The sequence below is a fragment of the Coloeus monedula genome (assembly GCF_965178545.1).
Source record: "Coloeus monedula genome assembly, chromosome: 2".
Taxonomy (NCBI): domain Eukaryota; kingdom Metazoa; phylum Chordata; class Aves; order Passeriformes; family Corvidae; genus Coloeus; species Coloeus monedula.
Genome location: NC_138782.1, coordinates 74,240,940 through 74,266,243, shown reverse-complemented (window position 1 = coordinate 74,266,243; position 25,304 = coordinate 74,240,940). Strand labels below are relative to the sequence as shown.

At 46.3% G+C, this 25,304-nt stretch overlaps 1 protein-coding gene across 1 annotated transcript in view; it reads left to right on the top strand.

Annotated features, from left to right (window-relative positions):
* Positions 1-11,450: 11,450 nt before the first annotated feature.
* FOXO3 (forkhead box O3) overlaps positions 11,451-25,304 on the top strand; it is a 90,308-nt gene continuing 76,454 nt past the window's right edge. The window contains exon 1 of the mRNA XM_082276595.1: positions 11,451-13,363. Coding sequence (XP_082132721.1) covers positions 12,779-13,363 — 585 coding nt within the window. The 5' untranslated portion in view covers positions 11,451-12,778. The remainder of the gene's footprint in view (positions 13,364-25,304) is intronic.

The following is a 25,304-nucleotide window of genomic DNA, read 5'->3' as shown; positions in this document are numbered from 1 at the left end:
GAGAATAAAATACTTGCATCATCCCTGGCAGATGGGGAATAAGGAAGAAAGCACTGGGACCCCAGAAAAGGCAACAGGAGATAAGAAATTATTGATTTCCACTACCATTTGGTTTTCTGGAAAAGAAGCCTTGTTTTTAAAATTAGATTAGAGCACTTCTCTAGATACAGTCTGCAGGTATTTTCCAAAGATACCTTAGTGTGTTTCCATCAATAGCTACAGCAGCTACAAATTTGTACTTCTGGATGAAAGATACTTTATCAAAAAGTTCCTGACAAGCTCTTATCTACACAGCACATCAGTGACATACCCATCCTGTGTGAAATCTGTGCAAGAAAGACAGGATTTATTTTGTCAAATTATAAGAAGCACCCTGCAAGACATCCTGCACCACAGATTATCAATGCAGCAAAATACCTGGTGGCAAAGGCAATACACTGAAATGGATACTAGGGAAACTAGGAGGCATGAAGAACAGGCAGGTGAAAAGGCAAGTCCAAAGCTTAAGAAATGGAATTAAAAAAACTGAAAAAGGAAACTACTTATCTGAGCTACCACATGAGCCACTGAGCATCACAAATTTTTACTCGTGCTCTCCTAAAATGAAAGGTGCTGACGCCAATCTGTACAGAGGGCACATGCACTGGAGAAAGGTTATTCTTGTGTTGGGTGTAGAGCAAACATTAGTAAAGCCCCAAGCAGGTGAAAGACACAGTCCTTCTAGAACGAGAGGTCACAGGACTGTGCCAGCAATGAGGCTGTCATTCTGATTCCTCCCTTCCACTTTCTGCTAAGTGCTGTTTTTCTCAGTCGCTCAGAGGTTAAGGACAGATGGGAACCATTAGATCTTCACAGCTCCTTTGGGAGCTGTTAGTCAGACCTGTCACACATCACAGTCCTTCAAACCTCACCTGCTTACCTTGCCTGAGATTTGACTGCAGTGTCCCTCATGCTTTTAACTGTGGTTAGTGTGCACCCTTCAGAAACAGGCCTGTCCTGGCTTGGACACATCTGGAAAATGTTCCAACCACCCTGACAGCTTGTTATGGTGATTAACCACCTTCATTCCAATAAATTTGTGCCCAGTTTTTCATATGAATGTATCTGATTTCAGCTTGCTGAAACACATTCCCATAATTTACTAGATTAAAGAGCCTTTCAGTACCTAGTATTTTTTTTCCAAGGAAGTTCCTTCACCATCATAATCAATTCTCTGCTTGGCCTTTTTTGATAAACTAAAGAGACAAAGTGCCTCATGTCTCCCATTGCAAAGTATCTTCTTCAGGCTCTGAATCATTTTGTGTGGCTCTAATGTTCCACCACCCATTTTTCAACATCAATTTATAACATGCAGGCTATCCTAGTGCTGGTCTCACAAATACAGTACGTGCTTATATCCATTTGCTTGTCCCTTAGGACTCTTAAAAATAAAAAAGAAATCTATTCAGAGTCTGAGGCAGATGCAAGCCAGCTTCCTTCTGTCTGGCATTTGGAGCAACCAAAAACCAGCCATCAGTCACCTGCACTGGTGCTGCCATCTCAGGTAAAGGGAAAGCATGACGAGGCTGTCTCTCTTCTTCACCATGATGTAATTCAACACTTTAAAGCAAGGCTGCCCTTGTGCAGGGTTCTGCTCTGAGCACAGATCACCCTAGGCACACCCAGACCACATCCATAGGGATAAACTAGGCAGTGGGCAAAGGGTATCTGTGTACAGGCTGTTAAGCCCTCTTACCCATCAAAGTGTAGTGACTGCAGACTTTTTAGGCCCACACCTGGGAATTGTCTGGGGACATGCTTACAGCTTGAGGCCAGTGCTGTGCCAGGGACCGGTCTCTCCATGGACCCTGCTGAGCTCCACTATCTGGGAGTGCTCACCACCACTGCCACCTCCTTTACCAAGAGAGATAAATGCCATCTTAACACAGAACCAAGGAGGGAGAAGGATGAAATGGCTCACTCACTTTCCCCTTCCAAACAGGTCAGCAGCATTTCTCAGACCAGAGAGGCAGCAACAGGCTGGGGCATCTGGCAGGTGCATCAAACCTGTCAATGCAACCTCATGCAACTCAACAAGGGAAAGGGCACAGGACGAAAAGGCAAGAAGGAAGAAAAGGCAGTAAAGGGACTTTTGCATAAGCTCAGAAAGGAGAGCTTGTGTCAAGGTCTTGCATCACCATGCAGCTGGGATCAAACCCAGGCTGGAAAACTCACCCAAGCTGATGCTTTAGCCTTGGGGGACCCCTGACCTGCCTGTCCTGCACCAAACATTCACTCGGCACCAGCACCCTGGAGCTTTCTCATCACAGGCCTGTCCTACAGTTGCTTGTCAGAGCCAAAACAGCAGTCACTCAGGAATCCAATGCCAACAAAGCTGCAGGCACTTCACACACATTATACATAAAAAAGGTGCCCAGCCTGTGCCTAAATAAAACTTTGTCTTCAATTCCAGGGTTCTCAGATCAGGAGGCTGAGGGGAGAGTGATTTTGGAAAAATATAATCTCAACCCCAGCTCATCAGAAGGGAACAAAAATATCTGATGGCTAATATTTTATTAGGTTTTGATTAGAACAATAGGGATTTTCTTTTTTGCTACAGAATTTTCCCCTTTCTTGTATCTCTCAGGGGCAGAAAATGCTGAATCACAAACCTGGAGCTTTAAAAAAAAAAAAAAAGTATTTCATATGCAGAAGAAACATATCTTACATCATTTCATGGTTCCTGCTCTGCTCTCTAGTGCCACGTTCCTCATTTTCAGGCTGTTTTAAAGGTCAGCTTCACAGAACAAATCCTGACCTCAGACATGGGAAATATGCTGCCTCATCACTCCAGGATCTTTTCTCACATGATTAGTCCCAACATTCCTGCAAGTAGAACAGTCCCCATTGCCACTGCCACAGACATAAAAAAAAAAAAAAAAAAAAAAAAAAGGGCAAGATTTTTTTCTCTCCATTCTCAAAGTTAATGCTCACCAGCATCACAGCCTCATTTCACAGGCTGGGGGCTACTTCAGCACTGTAATGCTATTGCCATCTACGGACAAGCAATCACCTTACCTAACATACATACATACAAGTTAAAGTAGGAGTACATGCCTAAACTGACAACAGTTCTTGAAAAAGTTTGAAAGGACTTTAAAGAGGATTTTATTTAAGATTTCCCAGTGGCTAAGATATAGGATCTAGGCAAAAGTTAATTGAAGACAGCAATTAGTCCTCATGGTATTGGTTTTAATACTGGTTATGTATTCATTCAACTAGCTTCATTTTGTCTGAAGATTTTTATTTTCATACTATAATTTGAGCAGACAGAAGAGGTCACATTAAGGTGCTGATCCAGAAGACACATGCATACTCTGTTTATTTTGAATGCAAGATCAGAACTTATTTGAAATGACTACTATCAATTACCAAAGATTTAAAGAATGATGGAAGGCACAGCCGTGATGAACAAGTTCCAGTGCTACAGGAAAGCTGAAGATTAATTTACTTGCTTAATAATGCTGCTAAAAATGTAAGATTTCAAAATTAATAAAAGAACCAGTCAATTAATCTACTGGTTATAAATGACAAATATAGACTGAAAAATATTTTGACTGAAGTATTAAAATTACTGCAAGCTCTTTTTAGTGTGCTTAGGCCTCTAAGGAGGAATATGGCTCTTTTTCAGTAACCTGGGGACTAGTTTTTGTCAGTATCTGTAAAAAATACAAAGCAAAACTGAAGCTCCCACTCACTGGGAGACTCTATAGATGACATGTAAAAGAAAGCACCACCACAGTGAGATGAAAAATGGGGTTTCTGTTAAATTATAACTAGCCAGACGGTTACACTGCTCTCAAGTTCATGATAAAGGCAGAAAGATTGCCTCCCATGCTTGCAGAGTTCATTGCCAGGTGGCTCAAACCATGCATGGTTAACTCGTCAGACTCAGCCTCTTCTTGTTGATCCCTGCTGAACCAGCAAAAGGGAAATGCCCAGGTCCTGAGAGCAAAGATTGCCCCACAGCTTGTCACTCGGGGAGGAGAGCAAAAGCAAAAAAAAAAGCAGTGAAGGCATCAGATTCATCTCAGTCCCTTGCCAGAGGAAGGATGCTGTAAGACTGAACCCTGAACAAGTCATATGAAAAGAACCAAAGCACAAAGTCCTCCTCTAATGAAGTCAGAACAAAAACGTTTGGATAGGATTTCTGGAAGAAGGAGCCAGAGGTGTTTGTGAATAAGCACAAGAATAGGCACTTCCAGTGACCACAGAACTACAAACAAAAGCACTTTTGTGCACTCCTGGATTACTTGCTCTTAATTTCTCTTACGGTCACATGCTTATGTAGGCCTGTACTGTTTGAAAACATGATTTATTAAGATGCCTTCAATTGCAACCAAGTGTTGTGCTATTAATACTGACTTTATTTTAACTTTCCTGTTACTTAATATAAATTTACATAATTTTAATTTCTTACGCGGCCAAATCCCCACTGAATCCTTTAAAAGTTTTTGTTGATATGTCCACTGTATTTCCAAAGTGTTTCAGAATTATGGGCTTCCCCCCCCCCCCCCATCATTGTTTCATTGGTTCGGGGACAACCCCTTCTTTTCAGCAGATTGAAACATCCAGTAATGTGAAACAGATCTGGTGACCCTATAGCATTAAATTGTGCTTTGTGGTGCTTTATTCCTGCTCCAAAAGACTTTATGCATTAGCGAGTACATCAAATTGCACCAGAGACTGAATGCATATTGAAAAGTAATAAATGATTCCATATGGCCTTAATTTTTCAAAGCAGTGCACCACTGTTTTAAAGCAATAGTGTTTAATTTTCCAATTAGGAAGATTTTTAAATAGCTCTTCTAACCCACAGATTTGGGAACACTCTCACTTTGGATATTCTCTCCAGCTGAGAGATTTGGGTGCACCAACAATTTTCACAGTCAAATGGTGTCCTTGGTTAGCAAGCTAGCAAGGGTGCAATTAGCCAAGGCAGTTAATTTCTTCCTTTTATTCAAAAAAGCTTGTGTCATCATTACTGTGAAGACACAGGTCACAAAGGCTCCGTGAGCAAACTGAATAGCACACGTTCCTCTTTAAGCTTCACGTACTTTAACATCTGTCAGACCTCAGCTACTCAGTTCCTCCCCAGTTTTCCCTGTTTACTTCCAAGGAAAAAAACCCCATTTTGGTTAAACAAGGTTTATAATACCTCTACCTACATTTTAAACTAGACATGCCTATTATGAAGAGTAGCTACTGTATTTAGAAGCAGTAGCCTCTTTAGCAGATCAGTTCCCAGCATGTATTCAATTACATGGGCTCACCTAAATGGTACCCCCAAACTATAAATTTAAAAAATAATAAAATCAGATCTCACTCTTGCTGTCCTTTCCTCTCCATAGATAAACTGGCAATGAACAACTTCAGATGCAGTTTTGGTCTGCTAAACTGAAGGAAATTATTTTGCAAGGCAGGCAAGGGTGTGTGCAAATGGAAGAATTCCACTTTTCAGATTCCAGGAGGAGTTTGCAGGGCAGTTGCTGTAACTGCATGCCCTGAGCATATTTGAGTGACATTCACATGAGCTGCAAGGAATGTAAGGTCCTTAATACTAGAAGAGGACCAGGGCAGAACCGAGGCCTTAAAGTTCAGAGCTGCCCTCCCAAAATCCCCTGCTCAACTGATGCCAAATCCTGGAGGCAATGAAGTTTATTTTTAGGTTGTCAGCATCTCAAGATACAGGACATTCTGCCTTTCACATACCCACAACCACCCCGTGTTGGACAGCTCTGTGCCTGTCTTCCCCCTGGACACAGTGCTGGAATTCGGAGCTCGGACACGTTTCCATGCAAGACGAGACCCATGACCCCGGCTGCCTAGCCTGCTCAGAGCACATCCAACACGTACATTAATAGGCTCTGGCTTCTTAGAGCACTCTGCTGTGACCGCTCTTCCAAAACGGGACAGCAGGTAGGAGGTGCCCGGCGCTATCCCATCACTCTGCGGCGTGTACAGGCACTCAGGAAACATGACCCCCTTCCTCCCACTTGATGCAGCTCCTGAGTCAGCAGTTACCCAGTTCCTCCGGGGTAGGAAAGAGAGAACCAGCTGCAAATGCTTATAATCAACTTCCCCACCATGGCCTAAGCCGCTGACTGCTTTTGCTTAACATTTCACCAGCCCCTTTGAACCCTTCCTCAACTCCCCAGGGGGGACTTCCCCCTGCGTGCCTTGCAGTGCCCCTCACACCAGGAGACACTAGGTCATTTTCTCTTCCTACTGCCCGCCGGGTTTCAGATGCCTCGCTCTGACCTTCCCGAAGAGTATCTTTACCAGGGAAGCAAGCTAGCCTAACACACACTTCATTTCCAACCAGCCTGTTGAACCCGTACTGCTGCTTGGGGGAGAGGGTGGGGTTTCGGGATTCACGGGAGCAATCAAGGAGAGGCCATGACCTAGCAATAATAACATTGCCATGGGGAAGGGAGGGAAGCAGCCTTGGATTTCAGTACCCTTTTGAAAGTGTGCGCTATGTACTTTACATCAAACATCTGTCAGAAATGTTTTTTGTCAGAAAACAAAACACAAAGTTCTGGGAAAAGAACCAGGAGCCACATCTTCAGCTCCTGAAGAAGTGCTCTGATCACTGGAAATACAGGAATACAACATGAGGGAGGGGCTTAGACTTCTTCCTCCAAGGGCCAGAAACAGGAGAAAATAATTAATTCTTTGGAGGAAGTGAAATAGGCCGTATTGGGCACCTGCTGTCAAAAGGAGAGGCCAGGCTGCGAGCCTGAGAAAAGGTAAATCCTTTCCTGCAGCCCTCATTCTCGTCACCTGATCCCCGATTAAATCCCCTGCTGTACAAGCGTGCTTTCTGTTTGCAGGTAGAGGGAAGCAGGGCTGTGAAAGGTAGTTATTTTAGGGCTGTGCTGTGTAAGCACCACTACAACAAGCAAGGATTGAGAATGCATCTCTCCGCACAGCACCATGCAGACAGGACAGACACCTCGGGGACGTTTTTTGTCCCATGAAGACAACCAGCACTGACACAGTTTCAGAGGTGTGGCTTCCAGGTCTCCCTGTCAGTGCCCTACCTCTAGGCATTTAGCACACAGGATTGGCACACCTGGCTGCCAGACATGTACCCACCCAGTCCCTTCCCCTCCCACCACGCACAGATCTCCACTGCCTGGAAGCTCACATCTGGAGGGTGCCTGCAACCTGGCACAACTTAGCTCCGAGACAAGGGCATCAGGGAAAGCCGAGAGACGGCTTTGCTTGGTCCTCAGTGCAGCAGTAGCTTCTGGCTGAAGGCAATTTTCCGTACGAACGCCACGGCACCTTCAGGAAAGGCTTTTCTGGCGGCAGGGATGCAGGCAGCGCCCTCAGCCCCGCCACACCACCCCGAAGCGAGGGACAGCTCCGGGGAAGGGGCGCAGAGGCTGCCCAGGCCCCCGCCCCGCGCCGCATTTTACTCGATTGTTTATTATTTTCCGAGGGGCGGCGGCGGGGCGGAGGCGCTGGCCAATGGGAGGCGCCGCTGGCCTGACGAGCGACGGGAGGCGACCAATGGGTGGCGAGGGCGGGCCCCGACGGTCACGCGCGGCCCCGGAGCATGACATCATTCAGTTCGCACGGCGCAGCCTAGCTTGGTGGGGGCGGGGCCGCGGCGGGGGCGGGGCTGGCGCGGGGGCGGGCCCGGGGCGGGGCCAGCGCCGCCGCTCCCCCTCTCCGCGCTGTGTGGGCGCAGGAAGGTGTTAAGTTATAATGACGGAGCAATTAAGCGATAAGTGGGTATAATTAACCCCACGTGGGGTAACCGAGACGGGCTTAAGTGGACACGGCCGCGTTGCACAACGAGTAAGTCGTGGGGCAGAACGGTGTTTGGCCATTCGGACCAGCCCAGGCTAAGGGGGAGAGCTGTCTATCTTCACAGGTCAAAATTCTGTCATATAATCCAAGATAAATAATAATGATAAAAGTGGAATTTCCTGCTGTATCTCAGCAGTTTGGCTGCACCCTAACGATATAAACTCAATAAATGCATGTGCCCTATAGTATTTAAAAATTATGAAGAAAGCTTTTGAGCAATGCCAGCCTAAAGAGCAGGCTTTTTAAAAAGGGTTTAAAATATGCAATTAGTTTTTGGATTTCCCACCCCCCCTTACATTTCTTCCTGGCCCTCAAAGTATATTTGGGTCACATCCATGGCACATCAAGAACTTGGCTATTGGTTTAAAATGGAAGCTGAGATGCTCCTTCAATAGGACATTAAGACGAGGGATTTCAGGGAAATACCAGTATTCCAAGCCTCACAAATAAAGCTGAGAGAGTCCAACTTGAAGTGATCTTCAAGTTGCTATCCATCACTTCGAGGAAAATTTTATAGTTAGAAATCTGCTGCCATCTTTGGCAAACCCATCAAGTTCCATAGCACAATTTGGACCCTTGCTCTGTCCGCCAGTCAGCCAATCTTTTCACAATGACTGTGAAACCCATTAGCCAGTTTTAGCCAAATTGGGCCACAAAGTTAAAGTCTCAGGGTATGAAGTTAGCTGGTTTATAAATGACATTTCTTTCTAATCATCAGCATCCAGGTTGCTCTGAATCAGCCATAAAACCTATTGTGTGCTGCCCAGTCTATGTTTAAAGGACAGAGTAGGGAACTGTGGGAGAACAGAAAACACTAATGGAGCTGCTCTCTCACGGGGTGAATGGGAGGGGTAAATAGGGTTATTGCAGGGGACACAAACTGCTCAGAGACCAGGATGCAGGTGCCTTACAAAACAACCCATGATATACTTGTTTGTGTGAGGTCCACATACACAATGCAGCAGTTGTTTAACGTAACTGCAATATAACATCCGTTTATTGAGCAGCAGTACACTTCACAGGAGATGTCCGTAATGCTGGACTGACAAGAAGTTCAAGGTCTCCCACCCGCCATGAGACTTTAACTCCAACTGTACTTCTGCAGTTAAGATATTTGTGTGAGACATGAAGCCAGAAATGTCACCTGCACTTCTCTAGTTGCCATGTGACTGTTACCCTGCCAGATCCATATAATCCAGATACCCTGATAGCCACACGTGTTCCCTACATCAGCTTGAGCAGCCATAGTAGATAAAAGGAGATGCAGAGAAGACACAGCCCTGCCCTAAAACATGCACAGTCTAAGTAGGCAAAGTAAGTGAGCTGGCTTTCAAATGGCCTGAGGGCTGGCCTAACTTTATTCCTGTTGAAGTCAGTGATAAAACTCCCATAAATAGAGCCTTTGTGAAAATCCCACCCTTGGGGCATTAAAGTACTTAAAGGAAGAGACTGAAAATTGTGCAGGCTTTAGATTCAATTTTGATCAGTTTTTATGTGTATTTCAGTGGGCCCAGCCATGGAACAACAATAAGCAGAGCTCCTGTTCTTTCTGTTTTGCTCACACACCTTTTGTAAGTAAAATGTGTAGGAACAATTATACTGTGGTTTTAATTGTGCCCCTAAACTGCATTATCATGGGCACACAGATGCTGCATGGAGCTGTGAGGAACTGGTACCATGATGTGTGATAAAGGTCATGCGACTGATATACCAGTGAATTCTGAAGAGGATGCATGATCTTGCTCAAGGCTGGCACTCAGGTGATCCAGTTTTATTTCTCAGTTCTAGCATGGGCTTCCTGTATGACCTCAGTACAGTCATGTAATTGTTCAGTGCCTCGGTCCATCATCTTTTTAATAGGGTTACTACTTACTTATTTTCTTTCTCCCGCCCTCTCCTGCCTCACTTAGACTGCAATTCTGCCAGGGAGTGGAGCATTTCTTACCACGTGCAGGGCCTTCACCCAGTACAATGAGACCTAATAGCAATGCCTGTAGAGTAATGTAATGCCAATTAAATAAATAAATGAAGATGATAGTATCATTTAGGACTAGATTTGCAGCTTGTAACCCAGCCCAAGGTCAAAGTGCTATGCTTCCCTGCAACCTCAGGATGCGCTCCAAGTAGAGGTTTCTGCAGTGGTCAAAATCAGCCCCAAGCAGTAGCTAGTTTTGGGCAAAGGCTGAGTCCCAGTCACAGTTTCACAGCCAGCCTTCTCTGGCTAACTGCTGAAAGCCACAAGGAAAGGCTCCTCAGAGATGTGGTGTTGGACTAAGCATCTTCTCATCACGCCTTCTTGTCTGAACTTGGTTGCTGGCTCTTCAATGCCACTGTGGTTTTCCTCCCTACCAACTGCTAAATCGTACACATGAATGCCAGTGTCACAATTGCAGAGTGGCTGGTGTCTTTTTGAGCTGCCTTGTATTCCTGTAGGGGCCACATTACAACAAAAGCCATGGCAGGGCACAACATTGTGACCCAAAATGGAGTTGCAGTGAAAATTATTTCCATTACTCGAACCTGCATTCATTCTGATTAATTCAGTGTCTCCTACTATATTTAGATAACCAGGGATTAATTGTATGCATGCTGAAATGCTGCCCCTTGTAATAAAATCACACTAAACTATTCCTAACTTTAGTGCCACTTGATTTCAAAACCTAGCTAGACCCTTAGGGCCTTAGGCCTTACTTAGAACATGTAAGGATCAGGGCCTTGCTGTTTTCTAATCCAACTGAATGGTTTCCAAATCTCTCTATTTGTCTATAATGCAATATATCAGGAATAGTTTAATTGTTTGCTAATTCTATACAGCAAAGCTTCAGAATCACACCTACTTCTCAACTCATGCGATTGTCTGTATGTCATATCAAAGACAATGCTACAGTTGGTCTAAATCTAGCCCACAGTCTAGGTTGATACCAAGTTGGGTGAGAACTGATACATATAAGTTGCCATGTGATGTATTTATAACTACATCCATATTAATAGCTTTTATGTTCCCTGGCTTTGTGGGTCACCCCTTTATTCAACCCACAATTAACTACATCTTCAAGTGAGCTACTTTAGAGGGCTTTCTGCTAGGGCATGGCCTCCAAGGAGGAAGCACAACGGGATTGTAGTCACGTGTAGACATGTCTGAACATGTTCCTGGCATCACTCACGGCCAGAGTGAAAGTTTTCAAAGAATTACTAAATTAGACTCTAAATTTTAAAGTTTACAAGAACAGCTTGTGCACCAATAATTTATGACAAGCGGAAACAAGTACAGAAAAGAAACAGGGCTAATGCAAACCTTGGAAAGGTTTACCGGGTACTTGGAGAGGCTTGAGTACTTTCCATCGGGCCGGCCGGACAGGACTCCGGAGCCGCAGGGACGAGGAGCACAGAAGCGCAGCCCCCAGCAGGTACCGGCAGGTTCTCCAGCCCGCTCAGCTCCGGCAACGCCCCCCATCCCGGCGCTCCCGCCCCGTCGGGGCGGCTCCTGCGCGGTGCCGCCCGCCCTCCGCCCGCCTGTGGGCGGGCCGTGCCGAGCCGTGCGGTTTGGTTGAAGCTCCCTGCGTGTGTCTATAACTTTGTGTTGCTGCCGGTGGTTGTTAGGAGGAGGGATGTGGAAGTCGGCGGTGAGCAGGGTGACAGGCTGCTCGGGCGGGCTGCGGCGGCGGACGGGCTGGGCGCGGGCGGATCGCTTGCCTCTCACCGGCTGCTCGCAGGGGGAGCGGGCGCTCTGCCGTTTTCCCATCCTTCGCCTTTAAAGGGAAGGCTCTCCCGAGCTGAAGGCGCAGGAGCAGCAGGAACCATGCAGCAGCGCTGCTTCTTCCTCCCGTGAATTCGGATCTCGATTGCTGCCGGTGTGGAGGTGGCTGTCGATCCAGCACCCCCCCGCCGCCTCCCGCCCCTCCCGATGTGGCTTTCCCTGCCTCGTCTGCCTGCGCTTTTTAAATGACTTAAGTGAAGGGGGAAAAAACTGTCAAGATGGCAGCAGCAGGAGCAAGGAGGTTATGAATGTGGTGTTGATGCTGGAACAAAACCTATTCTCTTTGGCAGCCCTAGGGAGGGCTTAAAGCTACTGGACCTGTTGGAAGACTGGCGATTTGATTTGTTCCCGTTGTGTTTGCTTTTTCTCTGCGAGAAGGAGGATTTATCACTATTTTTTTTTAACCGACCAGCCCCCGGGGTGGCCTTCTCCTGCCCCCTGCTCCGTCGGCTGTGAGATTTTGGGGGGTTGCTTGCGTGTGGCTTGGGGGCACTGCAAAGTGACAGGTTTACGCTAGTGTGCAGTTGGATGTATGCTAAGACTTCGGCTCCCTTTAGGGCGTTTTGAAGAAGGAAAAAGTCTTCGGCGTAACCCAGAGGATCCCTCTCCCTGCCCTCCTGCCGACGGAGGGCGCAAAGGACCACCCCCCCCTCCCGAAGGCAAGATATCCGCGGAAGCGGTGAGGAGCGAGCTCGGGGGCGTGGGGGGCTCGTCTCCCGGCTGGATACAGCTCGGTTCCCGCTGGAGCTACTTCTGCATCCGCATGGAGTGAAACATAAACAAACGCACACACGCACCGCGGGAGCGGCCGCCGCTCCGCCGGCGCGGAGGGCAGCGCCGCGGGCACCTCCGGCACCGCCCGACCCGCGCTGCCCGTCCTGCGCGGCCGCTCCGGCTCCTAATCTGATTTTTTTTTTTTCCTCTCTCCCTCCCCTTCTTCCCCCGCCTCCCAGCTCCGGCGTGCGCATCGCCCGCGGGGAGCGGGGCTCCGGGCGCAGCGGAGAGCCGGCCAGCCCTTAGCGGAGCGCGGCATGCCCGTCCGGCGGCCCCCTGCCTGCTAGGCTCCCGTGGGCACCGAGGAGGCGGCGGAGGAGGAGTGGGGTCGGCGGCCGCCCGCCCCGTCGCAGCGCCCCGCAGCCGCCCGCGGGGGAGGCCAAGATGGCAGAGGCGTCGCCCCCCGCCCCGCTCTCGCCCCTGGACGTGGAGCTGGACCCCGAGTTCGAGCCGCAGAGCCGCCCCCGCTCCTGCACCTGGCCCCTGCAGAGGCCCGAGCTGCAGGCCAGCCCAGCCAAGCCCGCCGGCGAGCCGACCGCCGACGCCGCCTCCATGATCCCCGAGGAGGAGGACGACGAGGAGGAGGGGGGCGGCTCGGCCATGACCGTCGGCAGCGCGGCTCCCGCGGGCGGAGAAGCGGCGGCGGTAGCGACCATCGCCGTGCCGGAGGAGGCGGCGCGGCTGCTGGCCCCGCTGCCCGGCGGCGGCCCGGAGGGGCCGAGCCTCTCGCCGGGGGGAGCGGCGGCGGCAGGCGGCGGGGGGCTGAGCGGGGGCCCGGCGGCGGCGCCGAGGAAGTGCTCGTCGCGGCGCAACGCGTGGGGCAACCTCTCCTACGCCGACCTCATCACCCGCGCCATCGAGAGCTCGCCGGAGAAGCGCCTCACTCTCTCCCAGATCTACGACTGGATGGTCCGCTGCGTGCCCTACTTCAAGGACAAGGGCGACAGCAACAGCTCGGCCGGGTGGAAGGTGAGGCGGGATTCCGGGGCCGCGGCGCTCCCGCCGCGCCGCCCCGACGGGCGGGCTGCCCGTAGAGAACGCGGCCGCGGAGCGGGGTGCTGGCGGCTGGCCCCGACAGCAGCCCGCCGGGCGCTGGTGCCGGTTGTGTTGCTGGTGGTCGCCCTGTCGGCTTTGCTTTTTTAAACGGAGAGATTAAGAAAGTTTTGTCTCTTTCCTGTTGCTGTGTGCAAGCGGTGAGGGCTATTGACTCTGGGGGCAGAGAACAGGCTGGAGCGGAGCTGGCTTTTCTGATGCACAAGCACATAAGCAGGGAAAGAGAAGGAGAGAGAGAAAGAAAAAGGAAAAAAATAGTTATAAGGTGTGTGGGTTTTGTTTTGCCTTTTTTTTTTCAAGTTGTAGTAACACCAGAGGTAACTCATGGTGGAAATGAGTAGAGTTGCTTTTATGCATGGTCAGTCTGAGTCTCAAAGCTCAAATACAGAATGACTTTATTGTTTTTGTCAAGAAATTCCCCAGTTTTTTGCCGATGTGTTCCGCAAAGGCAGTAGAGGGAAACTGGGGTTTTGACACTTCTTCATAAAGTTAATCAAAGCATGGAGTTATTGGCTGTTCAGCCACGGGAATGCTTGCTTTGCGATTCCTGCGGTGCCAGTGTATGAGAGCACCGTCTACTGATAGCCCAGCATTTTCTGTCCAGCACTGCGACAGCGAGCAGCTAAGAGTACTACCGTTTTAATAAGTGATGGGGAAAAAAAATCTGGTTTTGTGGCTTGTTTACTCAGCGCGTGCAAAAGCACGTTGCAGGCAGGCAGGGTTTCACCCTCAAGACAGAGGCTAATAAGGCCTACCAGGAGCCAGAAGTGCACGTAAAGCACATTTGAAGTGATTTCCAGAGCTGCTTTTTTTTCCTCCTCGTTTTCTGTGTTCATCCGTCAGCGTCTGTGGGATGCCGAAATGTCACATAGTTGCAGCTATACAGAAATGCAGGTGCTGCTTGATGCCGATACTGTTTGCAGAAGGAAATCCCGGCAAGGTTCAGTTGCTGTTGAGGGCCGATACTAGCGGCATCTGACACGGAGTTTTTGAATGGATGGCTGAAGGTGAATTTGCCAGGAAGTTAAACGCTTTTACAGAGAAATTAAATTTTCTCTTTGAATCTGTCTAGCTTTGGGTCAGCTGATAACTTTCAGTATACAATTGATCAGAAATACTGAATAGATGAAACATTTCTGGCAGTTTCTCTACTACCAAACCTGTCTCATATTTTGGTGCCTGAGTAGGACTTGCTGGTACGAACTGAAGTGCAGCTGTATGATTTTTACCTTCCAAATGGAGCACGGTAGAGGAAGCATTTAATTGACAGCCTTGTTTCAGGCTGGGGAAGATACAAACACAAAGTTTATTGGTGGCATAGCTAGTTGAAGACAAGGCTTTTAAAATCACACATCCTTTTTACAGCTTTTGTGTCTGTATTAGGTGTTGAATTTTGATCTGATTTTACAAGTGTGACGCAGAATGTGATAAAGGGTTACATCTTCCAGTGACAGCCTGTGCCTTCATAAGTTGTTTGGTTTCACACAGAAGCAGTGGCTTTAGATGTCAGCTGCTATGACAAATCCAGCATTTTTATCTGGTACTTTGAATTTTCAGTAAATTCTCAATATCTGATTTAAACGAAGACTTACCTAACAATGGGGCTGACACTGTTTTGGCTGAATTTGGTGACAAAACTCCTTTTCACTTCAGCAGAAGCAGAATCTGGGCCATAACATGAAGTGCTTACATTGATTAGTATCCTTAATACCATCACAATTTTTCTGAAAATTTATACTTTTAATTTGATATTGATTCCTTTGCTGAGCAGCATTAACTGGTACTTGGGAGCTAATTAAAATGTTAAAAACTTGGATCCCTTGAGATTCTTCTGTTATAATTTAGTTCAGAAGTTTCTCACAAGCCTTTAGGATGACCTTTCTCAGAAGATGCAGGCACACTGGTAGCAGAAAATTTTGCCTCTAATGATTGTGAACTGTCTCTGAAGTTAGGGTAAGGCATTCGATCGTGTTAACGGTGGGTGCAGTTGTGTGTGGGTGGTAGGGGCATGCTGGAAGGGGCAAAGGGGAGGTCATGAGCTAATAATTTGCCAGGCATCTAAAACTGCAAAATGTAATTCCTTAGCAAGGCTGGGGTTTCAAGTGCATATACATTCAGAAGGGGACTACTTCAGTTTCTTGGCTGGAACGTAGCTTAGTCTGTGTAGAGACAACACTCTTATACAGACTCCATCTTAGTCTCCTGATGCTAAAACACATTATATGTTATTATCATCTTTGTTTCCCTCACAGGTAATGAATACAACTCTTCAGGAGCTAATATCAGCTTTTCACATTAGACTTTTTCGGATTGCTAATTACACCGAGACTTTAAATGAACAGAAGATAATTCTGTGTTGGAAGGCTTTTATCTTAATTTAGAATATTTTTACACAGCTAAATTCATCATTGAAGGCAGCAAGCTCATTTAGCAATATTCTGCTCTGCCACTGAGTGGGAAAATTGTTACTTTAAACAAAGGGAAGAAGAGAGCTTGGTTTTATTACCTTATGTATTATTATATATGAAATATTAATACTGTTTCCAGTGAGATGTGCCGAATACCATAATCCGTAAACATAGCTGGGATTATGCTCCTCAAAACAATTATTTTAAGAGCTATAAATTAAAGTTACAACTATCACTTTTTTTTTTTCCTGCCTAGGGCATTAAAGCAGAAGTGAATATTTCAGATGTGGTTAGGAAGGCATATATTACGTTTCCGCTAATTCGGATAAGGTTTGCCCAATACACCCCCCCAACAATCTCCTTTGCTTCCCCCTCCCCCTGGCCTTGGCGGGACGTTGGCTAACCTAATACTGCTGAAGCTAGGGAAGTAGTGTATGGTGCAGCGCTGCAGAGGTGCCGCGCTCTGGACACTCCTGTGTGCCACAGGCAGCCCGGGTTGGTACAATCCTGTACACTTCAAACCACTGGAGAGGGTTTCCGTGCATGTTCCAATATCTGCTTCTGTCTTGAATACTTAGGGAAGGTTGGTATTTATGTTCGTCATCCCTGGATGGGGGGAAGAGATCCCAGGGTGAGCTGGTTTCACCCTTGTGAAATGCAGTGTGCCAGGTGACTCTTTTAGGTACTTTTACAGAGCTCCTCGATGACTAGGTCTTTCCTAATTCAGGTATCTGTTACCCAATTGAAGTCCTGCAGTCACAAAACTAGGGTGTTGACTTAAAAACCAAGTTTTACCTCACAAGTATTTAGGGTGCAGCACTCACTTCGCTCAATAATCTTGATATAGGAAACTGAAGCACCTTTTTGTCCATGTACGTAGTAGAGGTGCCCAGTTTCACTTCAGCTTAAGTAATTCCATACCTCTTCCCACAATGTTATTTTGTAATTTCTTGCAGCACTATCTTGTGAAACAGTCTTTTCTACATGAAGAGTACACTAGGGGGACTATTTTCCTCTTTCTTAAGCGGTATGGCAAGACTATGAATCTTGTCCTTTATACAGAGATACCAGCAATTCCCAAATTTAAATTCAGCTGATTTGCTTTGATTTGTTTTTCATATCAGAAGCCTGTTGTGTTTTACACCTGTTGTATTCATCTTCCCCATAAAAGATAAACACTGGCTGCTGGGGTATTTACTTTGAAGGGGAGGTTTTTGTAAACTTTGTACATGGACATTCCATCATTCCTTACCATGTTTTATTGGCAAGTATGTACAAAAGGGCTGCAGTCCCTTCAGTGTAGCAAATGCACGAGTCTCTTCTCTAATTATTGAGACTTGAAAAGGCTTGAGAAATTTGCCAGTGATGTAGACAGATGTCTAAATCTGTTAGCCAGATGCTGATATGCAAGATGTGTCAGACTCTTCTTATCATCTTCTTGCAAAGGATGTGAGAAGGAAGTAACACCACTCTCTTTCTTCTTATTTCTCCTTCCTCGGACTGACACACAATGTCTTTATCAGTAGTGGCAATGTAAAACTGGAGTCTGTATCAGTTTCTTTCTTTCCTCTGCTGACTTTTAAACTTTTTTTCTCTTTACTTCTTTAAAGGTTCTGTTTCCCAGTTAACTGCTAGCAAGAATATTTTTTCCAGCCTTCTATTATATTTTTTTAAAATATATTTTTGAGTTGCCTTGTTGATCTGTACAGAATGGTTTGAGTTCCAAGCTGTAGCCTGATTATTTTAAGTTTTGATCTACCAAAGACAGCATGGATTTAAGCACGTGAATGGATCCTTGGGACTTCACTGGGATTACTTGTGTGCTTTAACTTGCTGCTTAAGCATCTTACCTGATCAAAGCCTTACTATGTTGTGCTTTAACAAAATAGTCAGAAACATTTGTAAGTGACTTTTGTGCTGAGCAGTGTAAAGAGATGTGTGGTTCCAGCGGTTGAAACCACTAGATAACAAGTGTCTTGCATCAAAGAGGAGTATACTTTAGTATCACAGTAACAAATGACTTTTCAAACTTTCCAGTAGAAACCATATGTAGATATTAGCACACATTGTTATTTCATATCTGTAATGTACATCAAAGATCTCACTTATCCCCGGCTCATGCAAGCAGGTGACAGCTGTTAGAGCACTGAGAGAGAGACCAAGTAGCTCTCCTGGAATCACTGACATTGTTTGATCCACAGTGTGACAGGACTTGTTAAATGCAGACATAAACACATCATCTTGGTGAATGTCTTCAGCTGCAAAGAATCACAAGCTCTGATACACTTAACTTTTGATGTGAATGGGACACTTCCAGTCAATGGTGGCGTGGTATTGCTGGATAGTATCACCATCAGGTAAACCTGCATGATAAATGCTGGAATCAATGTCCCTCTGTTGTTCAGAGACAGAAGGTAACCTAAAGCGTTCATGCAACAATTGACATTGTCTGTAATAGGTTTATTAGTGTCAATATTTGTACGTATTTAAAATCTGAGCATATTTAAAATAGGAAGCTTGAGAGTCAGAGGTTGGCTTCTACTCTTACCTGTGTGTTTGAAAGCACACAGTTAACGCTAATAAAAATTAAATCACCTTAGTGGCAGTTATATCTGATGTATTGGCTTGAACAAACACTGTCTGAGACTTATCAGGCCGGGGAGGAGGCGTGTCCTGGCACTGCTGCCCTGGGACATCCTGCCTCTGCATGGTGTTGTCCTGGTGAAGTGAGCGGGTGTCTTACTCGCGAGGCCATTTTGTATTCGGGTCATTTTGGTGGTGCTACACTACTTTGCTGTAATCCTGGGAGATTAGGGGAGGCCGGGCACGTGCTGGTGCATTTAGAAAGGCGAGTGATTAGGGTTAGCTGGGTGGTTTTGTGAAAGCTCTTTGTGCTGACGTGGACAAAGTAGCAGCCCAGAGTGGAAGGTAGGCAGCTCTGGGGCAGCCCCCCTGCACCCTTCTGCAGCGGCTGGGTGGGTTTCAGTCAGCTCACCTGGAGTGGATGGGATGAACAAATATGAAACCACTGCAGAAAATTACAGTGGGTGTGCTGGCTTCAAAGGGAGGCCAAAGGGATTGCCTTGGAGATAAGGGAAAACTGAGGATAAGCAGCCAAAGCATTTCTCTAGGTGGCAGCCTCCTAAAGGTGCCCTGCTAGGTTTTGGCAGCCAGCTATTTTGCGTGGAAGTATGGAAAATCTTTTGTGAGGGTTGTTCCTTATTTGCAATGCAATTAAAGTGGGTCTTGGTGTAGTGGCGGCTTGCCAAAGGAGAAACTGAAAGTGTTTCCTAATGCAAGTTGCTGCTTAGACTAAAGTCTCTGCATGTTCTTGTTTCTCTCTCACTTTTTTAAAAAGCCTTACTACTGTGTCTGTCGCACAAAATGTGCCCAAGGGCAGGGTTACAAAATGGCAATATTATTTTGTTTTAAAGACAGGAGGCCCTCCGCGTTTGGAGGTACTCTATCTGGAGAAGGGCAAGCTCTGAGCACCCTCCAGCTGCTGATTTGTTCCCCTTGCCATGGAAAACTGAGATTCTCAAGTTGGTTCTGGAAAGGGCCACAGCCTGGGCAGGTCCTGGAACAGGAGGTGCATCCAGGTCCCAGAGCACGTAGTGACGATCCTGATAAAGGCCTGCCTGATAACACAGCGCTCAGGGAGCTGCAGGGTTTTTTTTGATGTGGCTTTTCTTGGGACTGACAATATGTGCATAGCGCAGCGGTTCAGGAGCAAAATGAAGTGTTCAAGTAATGTGCGTAGTCATGCAGTTTTCTGTACTGCTGGCTCAGCACACCATGAGTTAAGTGAAGATTATGCTTAACCTTTTATTTGCTCTTTTTTTGTGCTTCTACAAACTTAGATTGTTCTGTTACAATTTCCTGAGTGTTGCCACACACCAAGCTTGGAAAATGAGGTGCATTTAGCCAATTTATGGCCTGACATATGTTAATTAACATTAATTACCTGCTTGAATAGTCCATTTAGCACTTATTATTAAAAAGTGGCTTGTCTACAGAAGGGGATTTTCCTTCAGAGTGAGATGTTTTGTTCTAACTTGCTTCAGACAAAGTCAGGATGGGGTATCCCGTGCTTCTCTGCATGGCTGTACCAGCTTCCTGATGTTCCAGTTGTGCATGTAGGATACAACTGTACCACTGGCAGGCACCAGCTCTTTACTCATGTGTATTTGGCATTTATTTGACAACAGCTTAGCTTCCCAAGCAGAGTAGCATGTTTCCAAGCATTTTTTGCTAGTGGTGGGTACAGCTCTTGCTCGTCTGCTTGAAGCAGCAGAGAAAGAGCCGTGCTTCTCAGCCTGCTAGGAAATGCAGGGGCATCTGGAGTCCTGCGGTGATGTGACTCCAGCCCCTTTGGGGTGGAGGTGTAGGAAAAGCTCGGGTGTGCAAGGCTGGAGAGGGGATGTAGGGGTTGCTGGGGCACACTGTGGTGCCCTGCAGGGAGTTCAGTTCTGTGTGGATGAGGATTATGGACCTTAGGGCTCCTGCAGTCATTGAGAGCAGGCCACCACTGGAGTGGAGCGTGATCTCCAACAACAGCAGGATATGTCTTGCTGTATTCATCAGCTACATTACCTAAGTTATCTCCTGGGCAGTGTGTTGGGTAATGGTTGTCACAGATCATGTGTCTAAAACCTGTGAGGGGAGTAAGAGCCAGAGAGGACTTGTTCGATTTCCAAATACCAATATTTAAAAAAACCCCATCTGTTCCTCAGTTCCCCATCCCCCAGTTTCTCGTTCCTGTCTTGGGAGACTCCAGGGACATTATGTCCTACTTCACCTTCTCCATCCTTCCCACTTGTAAGACCAGCCGGAGGGTAGCATGGTGCACTTCCATGGGAGATGCAGGGCTGGCTCATAGCTGTGCAGGGCATGTTGTACAGTTTTGGCTAGGGATACAGCATGGAGATGATTAGGCTACAGGACTGATAAAAAGCAGTGCCAGGGTAATGTGAGGAGTTGGGAACAAGTGAGTGGTTGCGTTAGTGCTCTGCCTCATCCCTGGTGTGAAATTGCAAGGGAGATGCCTTCCAGTAGGGCTAGAGAAGAGCTTTGCCTTTTGCCAGAGTGGTTTCTTCTAGTGCTGTGCCTGGCTGTGAAGTCCAGGAGGAGCCCCTCTTGCCCTGCAAAGCCAGAGTCCTTTCTTTGAGCCACCCACCTTGAGCATTTGCTCAAGGGTTGATATGCTCAAAATGCTGCTTTGCAGGGAATTTGAGGCAGGTCGGGAGTGATTTTGCTTACTGGGGCAATTTTCTTTATCTGTATGCTGGTATCTATTAAAAATAAAGGCTATTTAAATACTTTTCCAAATACCTTTTTAAGATTTCACAGACAGAGAAATGCCCTTCTGGGGATTTGTATTAGTAAAGAAATGCCTTGTAAAAATTAGCTCTTATAACAGACTTGTGCTAACAAATTGAGTGGATTGCTTGCTCTATCATAACGTGCTGCATACTTTAGAGTGGAATTATAGAATGCTGGGTTCTCATATGAACATGTTTATTTGGCAAGGTATTATTTTGCTTTTCTTTGTTATTTTTCCCCTGATGGTGAAGTTTCTACTTGCTACATGTAAAGAGAAGTGTGAGGATGGAGCATGCTGGGACAGAAGGGTAGACGCAGCCCATGGATCATTGTTGGAGGAACTGGTGGAGGAAGGTCCACTTGAAGCAAGGACAGTGGTGTGAGACACTGACAGCTTGTTGTCAGGGCCTTTGCAGTGTGTGCCTCCAGTTTTGGGGGGCAGGAGACTGTGGGTGCGGAGCTCTGCCTGTGCTGGGGCTGCTGTACACCTGAGTGCTGCCCGTGGTCGGGTGCCCTTCCATGGGATGAGTCACTGGATCATGCCGCTTCTGCATCCCTTCACCCACTGCCTGTGCCGAGGTGAAGGGTGGGTCTGTGCTGACATCTCCATGCCAAAATCCAGTTGAGAACTCTGGAACGAGGGCAGGAGGCAGGAGTGCTGCCAAAGGAGCCATTTTTCTCCTTTGTCACCTACCTCTCAGGCTGCCTTCACACTCTTGTGTTGTGCTGTGGGTTTGCCTGGGGGCTCCTCATAACCCAGCCCTCAGCCTTGCAGTGTCTTCAGGCCAGCCTGCCTCCCCATCCTTGGCTTTCCAAGATCTTCGTCTGTCTCTAGGGAGCAGTGGAGGCCATGGCACTCCTGGGATTGTGATCAATGGGTGGGACTCAGTCCTAGGAAAGAGTTTGCTGTAGGTTTGCTGGCTCCTGAGTTGCGTGAGCAGAAAAGGGCAGGTCTGGGCTGCTTGCCAGCACTTTAACAGGGAGGTAACATCTGCTTATCCCAAACCCAGAGGAGTGGGAGACAACAGATAAGTCGGAAGAGTGATGAGGACAGACGGCGGTCTGCTGTGGGAGGACTGATAAAGGAACACCCAAAAACATCAGGATGTGTCCGCTGGGGCTTCACTCTGAGTCCTAGCTGCTGTGACTGCTCAGTTGGGAGTGGGAATGAGGGAGTTTGCATGGATGTAGCCTGGTTTATGACAGTGCAACTTCCGTGGGTAGAAGTAAAGAGGGCGGGCCTGAGTCTCATCCCTGCTAAAGGCCATGTTAAGGCAGCAGCACACATTTGCATTTGACTCAAGCCAGCAGTGCCTAAAATCCTGATTGCAGCTGAGCCTGAGCTCTGTGTGAGGATCAAGTATGACCAGGGAACATAAGTAACAGTGTCATACTTAAGCAAACAAAGCTTTGTTTAAAAATGTATTAATTACTTAGTAATATCTAATACAAGCTGCTCTCCTGGTCTAGACAGCCAGCACCTCTGGCTTTGGAGACAATTTGCCCTTATAACTTACTGTTTTCTCATGTTGTATCATGTTGGTTTCTATGCCTTTTCCGAAATAGGATGCAGAAGAATAGATGTATTATTCTAAAGAAATAGTTTTAGGACATGGGCTGAATTCCAGGGCCATATTTGTTTTATCTAAAATGTGAACTGAATTATCTTGATAGGTACTCACATAGCAGTGCTTGTAAGTGCTTCTGTATCTGGTTTTTTTTCTCTCCACACTATGTCTTCAAATACCTCTTGCAGCTCTCCAAAGACACATTGTGACCAAGGTTAACCCCACTTTCTTACATGAAATTTGCAGTGTAAACATGCTTTTAAATGCGAGACTTAATCCAGATCAAAAGTTTCTGATTTTGTGTGAACCCAAATCTTGTGTAAATATATTTGCTAATACTTAATGAAGGATTTATCAATTTCATGTATTAAGTTCTAGATATGCTTTAGTACATAAAATTTGGTGTCTGACAAGTGAGAACAGTGCTCAAGAAAGAATGTCTTATTGTGAGTGTTTCACAGCCTCCCACATTATCAGCTTTTTTGCTGATTGGTTTTGTTCCGAGAGCAGTGATGTGGTTTCCTGAAAGCCTATAACTTACTATTTGTTCTGCACAACTGCTCTGGACCTTGACTAATTTTCAGAGAATTTTTTTTTTCTAAGAATTTGTACAAGAAGGTGACGCCAGTTCAAATCATGTCCTGAGATGCTTGTAAGCTGAGACATGCAGAGCTGCTGTCCCTGTTTTTGTGCAACATGATCTATTGTGTCTAAGAGTTTCACTGTATGGGGGAACTCAAAACCATTTGTTGGAGATGTCAGGTTTCAGAGTGAATGGTGCTTCTTTAAGTATGCATCAAGACCTACAATGGGAGGCTGCTGACCCTTCTATGCCTTTGTAAGAGAAGAACTTTGGCACTGATAATGATGCTGCCACTGAGGAGCTGTAAAAACTCTGAAGAGTTTTTTGAATTCGTAGCCTCAGCCATATATGTGTCCCAGATAAGTGGGCTACATTTAAAATCTTTGATTTGCAGATGGAAGTCTTGTCAGAGCTCTGCATGAATCGGGCCAGAGGTTTCCAGCCTAGTTTGTGCAGCAGCCAAAAGCTCCAACCTAGTATTATGTTCATAATGATATTGACAGTGTGATTTTCACTTCCCATGGCATGTTGAGATTTATTTCTTGCCCCAGTGTTCTTGCATCCTGATTCATGCACAGAAAAAATACTGCTGATTAAGATGTGCTAGAAGGTTTGAGTGCTTGGGGTAGGAGAGAAATCTTTTATGAGGAACTGTTCTATATAAAGCTATTGGGAAGGGAGCTGTGTGCTTAGGAAGGTATTTGAAAATCAATAGTGAGGCCATTTTCCATACAAAAAAAAGAGGGGACGTGTGTAGTCCATAAGGTGGTGGCATACGGGACTGGGAGGAGGAAGGATTCTGTGAACTAGCGGTAGGGAGTAAATCAACCTGATGTATGTTCATAGACATCTGATGTCTACTGGGCCTGGTGGGTTAGCTCAAAGCAGGTGGAAGAAACATACTGTTTACCTAATTAGAAACATAAATAAAATCTTTCCAACATTCTTCTAAATTAAAATGCATTTGAGGCATATGTCAGACTTCTCACATCCAGGAAAGATCTCTTAAAACCCTGCGGTTCCTCATGACGGCTGTTTCTAGCCCACTTTCTTCAGGACTCTGCCAGGTAACAAGTCTTCTTGGTTGGAAGATGGAGTGGGATGTACGTTAGCAGCTGGAGATGCTGGGGTTCTTCCTGAGCGCACCTGTACTCCTTTATAATCAGAGGGAAAAGGCCTATTGTTTGAGATGATAGACCAGGGAATTGGAATAACAAAAGAAAATTATCATTGTTGAAATCACTGAAGACAGGATTTCACCTCTGTATTTATTGAGGAGTTGGTGATGGTGGGAAGCAGGGCCTGGGCTGCAGTACAGTCAGAGCAGCCTCATATCTCCAGCGTATTTTAGACACCAAGGAGACAAAGATGATGCTAATTGCAAGAGAAACTACTTAACTGCTTTGTATTATGTGTGAAATGAAGGGGGAATAACGCTGATTGAATGACCTATTTTGACTTTCTCAGTATAATATGTTTAATGTTTTAGTCTCTTTCTGGACAGTGAATTATAATTTTATCAAATCCTGCTGGAAATTAATAGTTGCTGGGCAAAGTTATTTTGTCCTCACAGTTTTAACTGCAAAGTTACATCTTGCCACTTGACTCGGTGGCAGGAGTTTTCTCTTTCAGCTGGAAAGGGCTTTTGCCATGCAACACAGTGACAGTAGTACTTTTTGTTTTATACGAAATAGGGACCTGTCAGGGAGAATATAAAATAGGGCACTGAAGGAGTCTAATTTAGAAGGAGAAAGGGCATAAATCTCCACCTCCCTCTGATGACAGAAGGCCAAAGTACAGCAGAAATGTTTCCCTGCGTGTAAAATGCCAGATGCCTAATGTAAAATACCAGCAAGGTTGTGCTGTTAAAGGCACAGCTGTATCTAGCCTCCTTACAAGTTTTTCAGCCTTATTTTCGGTATGTAAGAGAGTTCTTGGACAATGAAGCAGCTCTCTTAGGGTCTTCTCTGCTTATT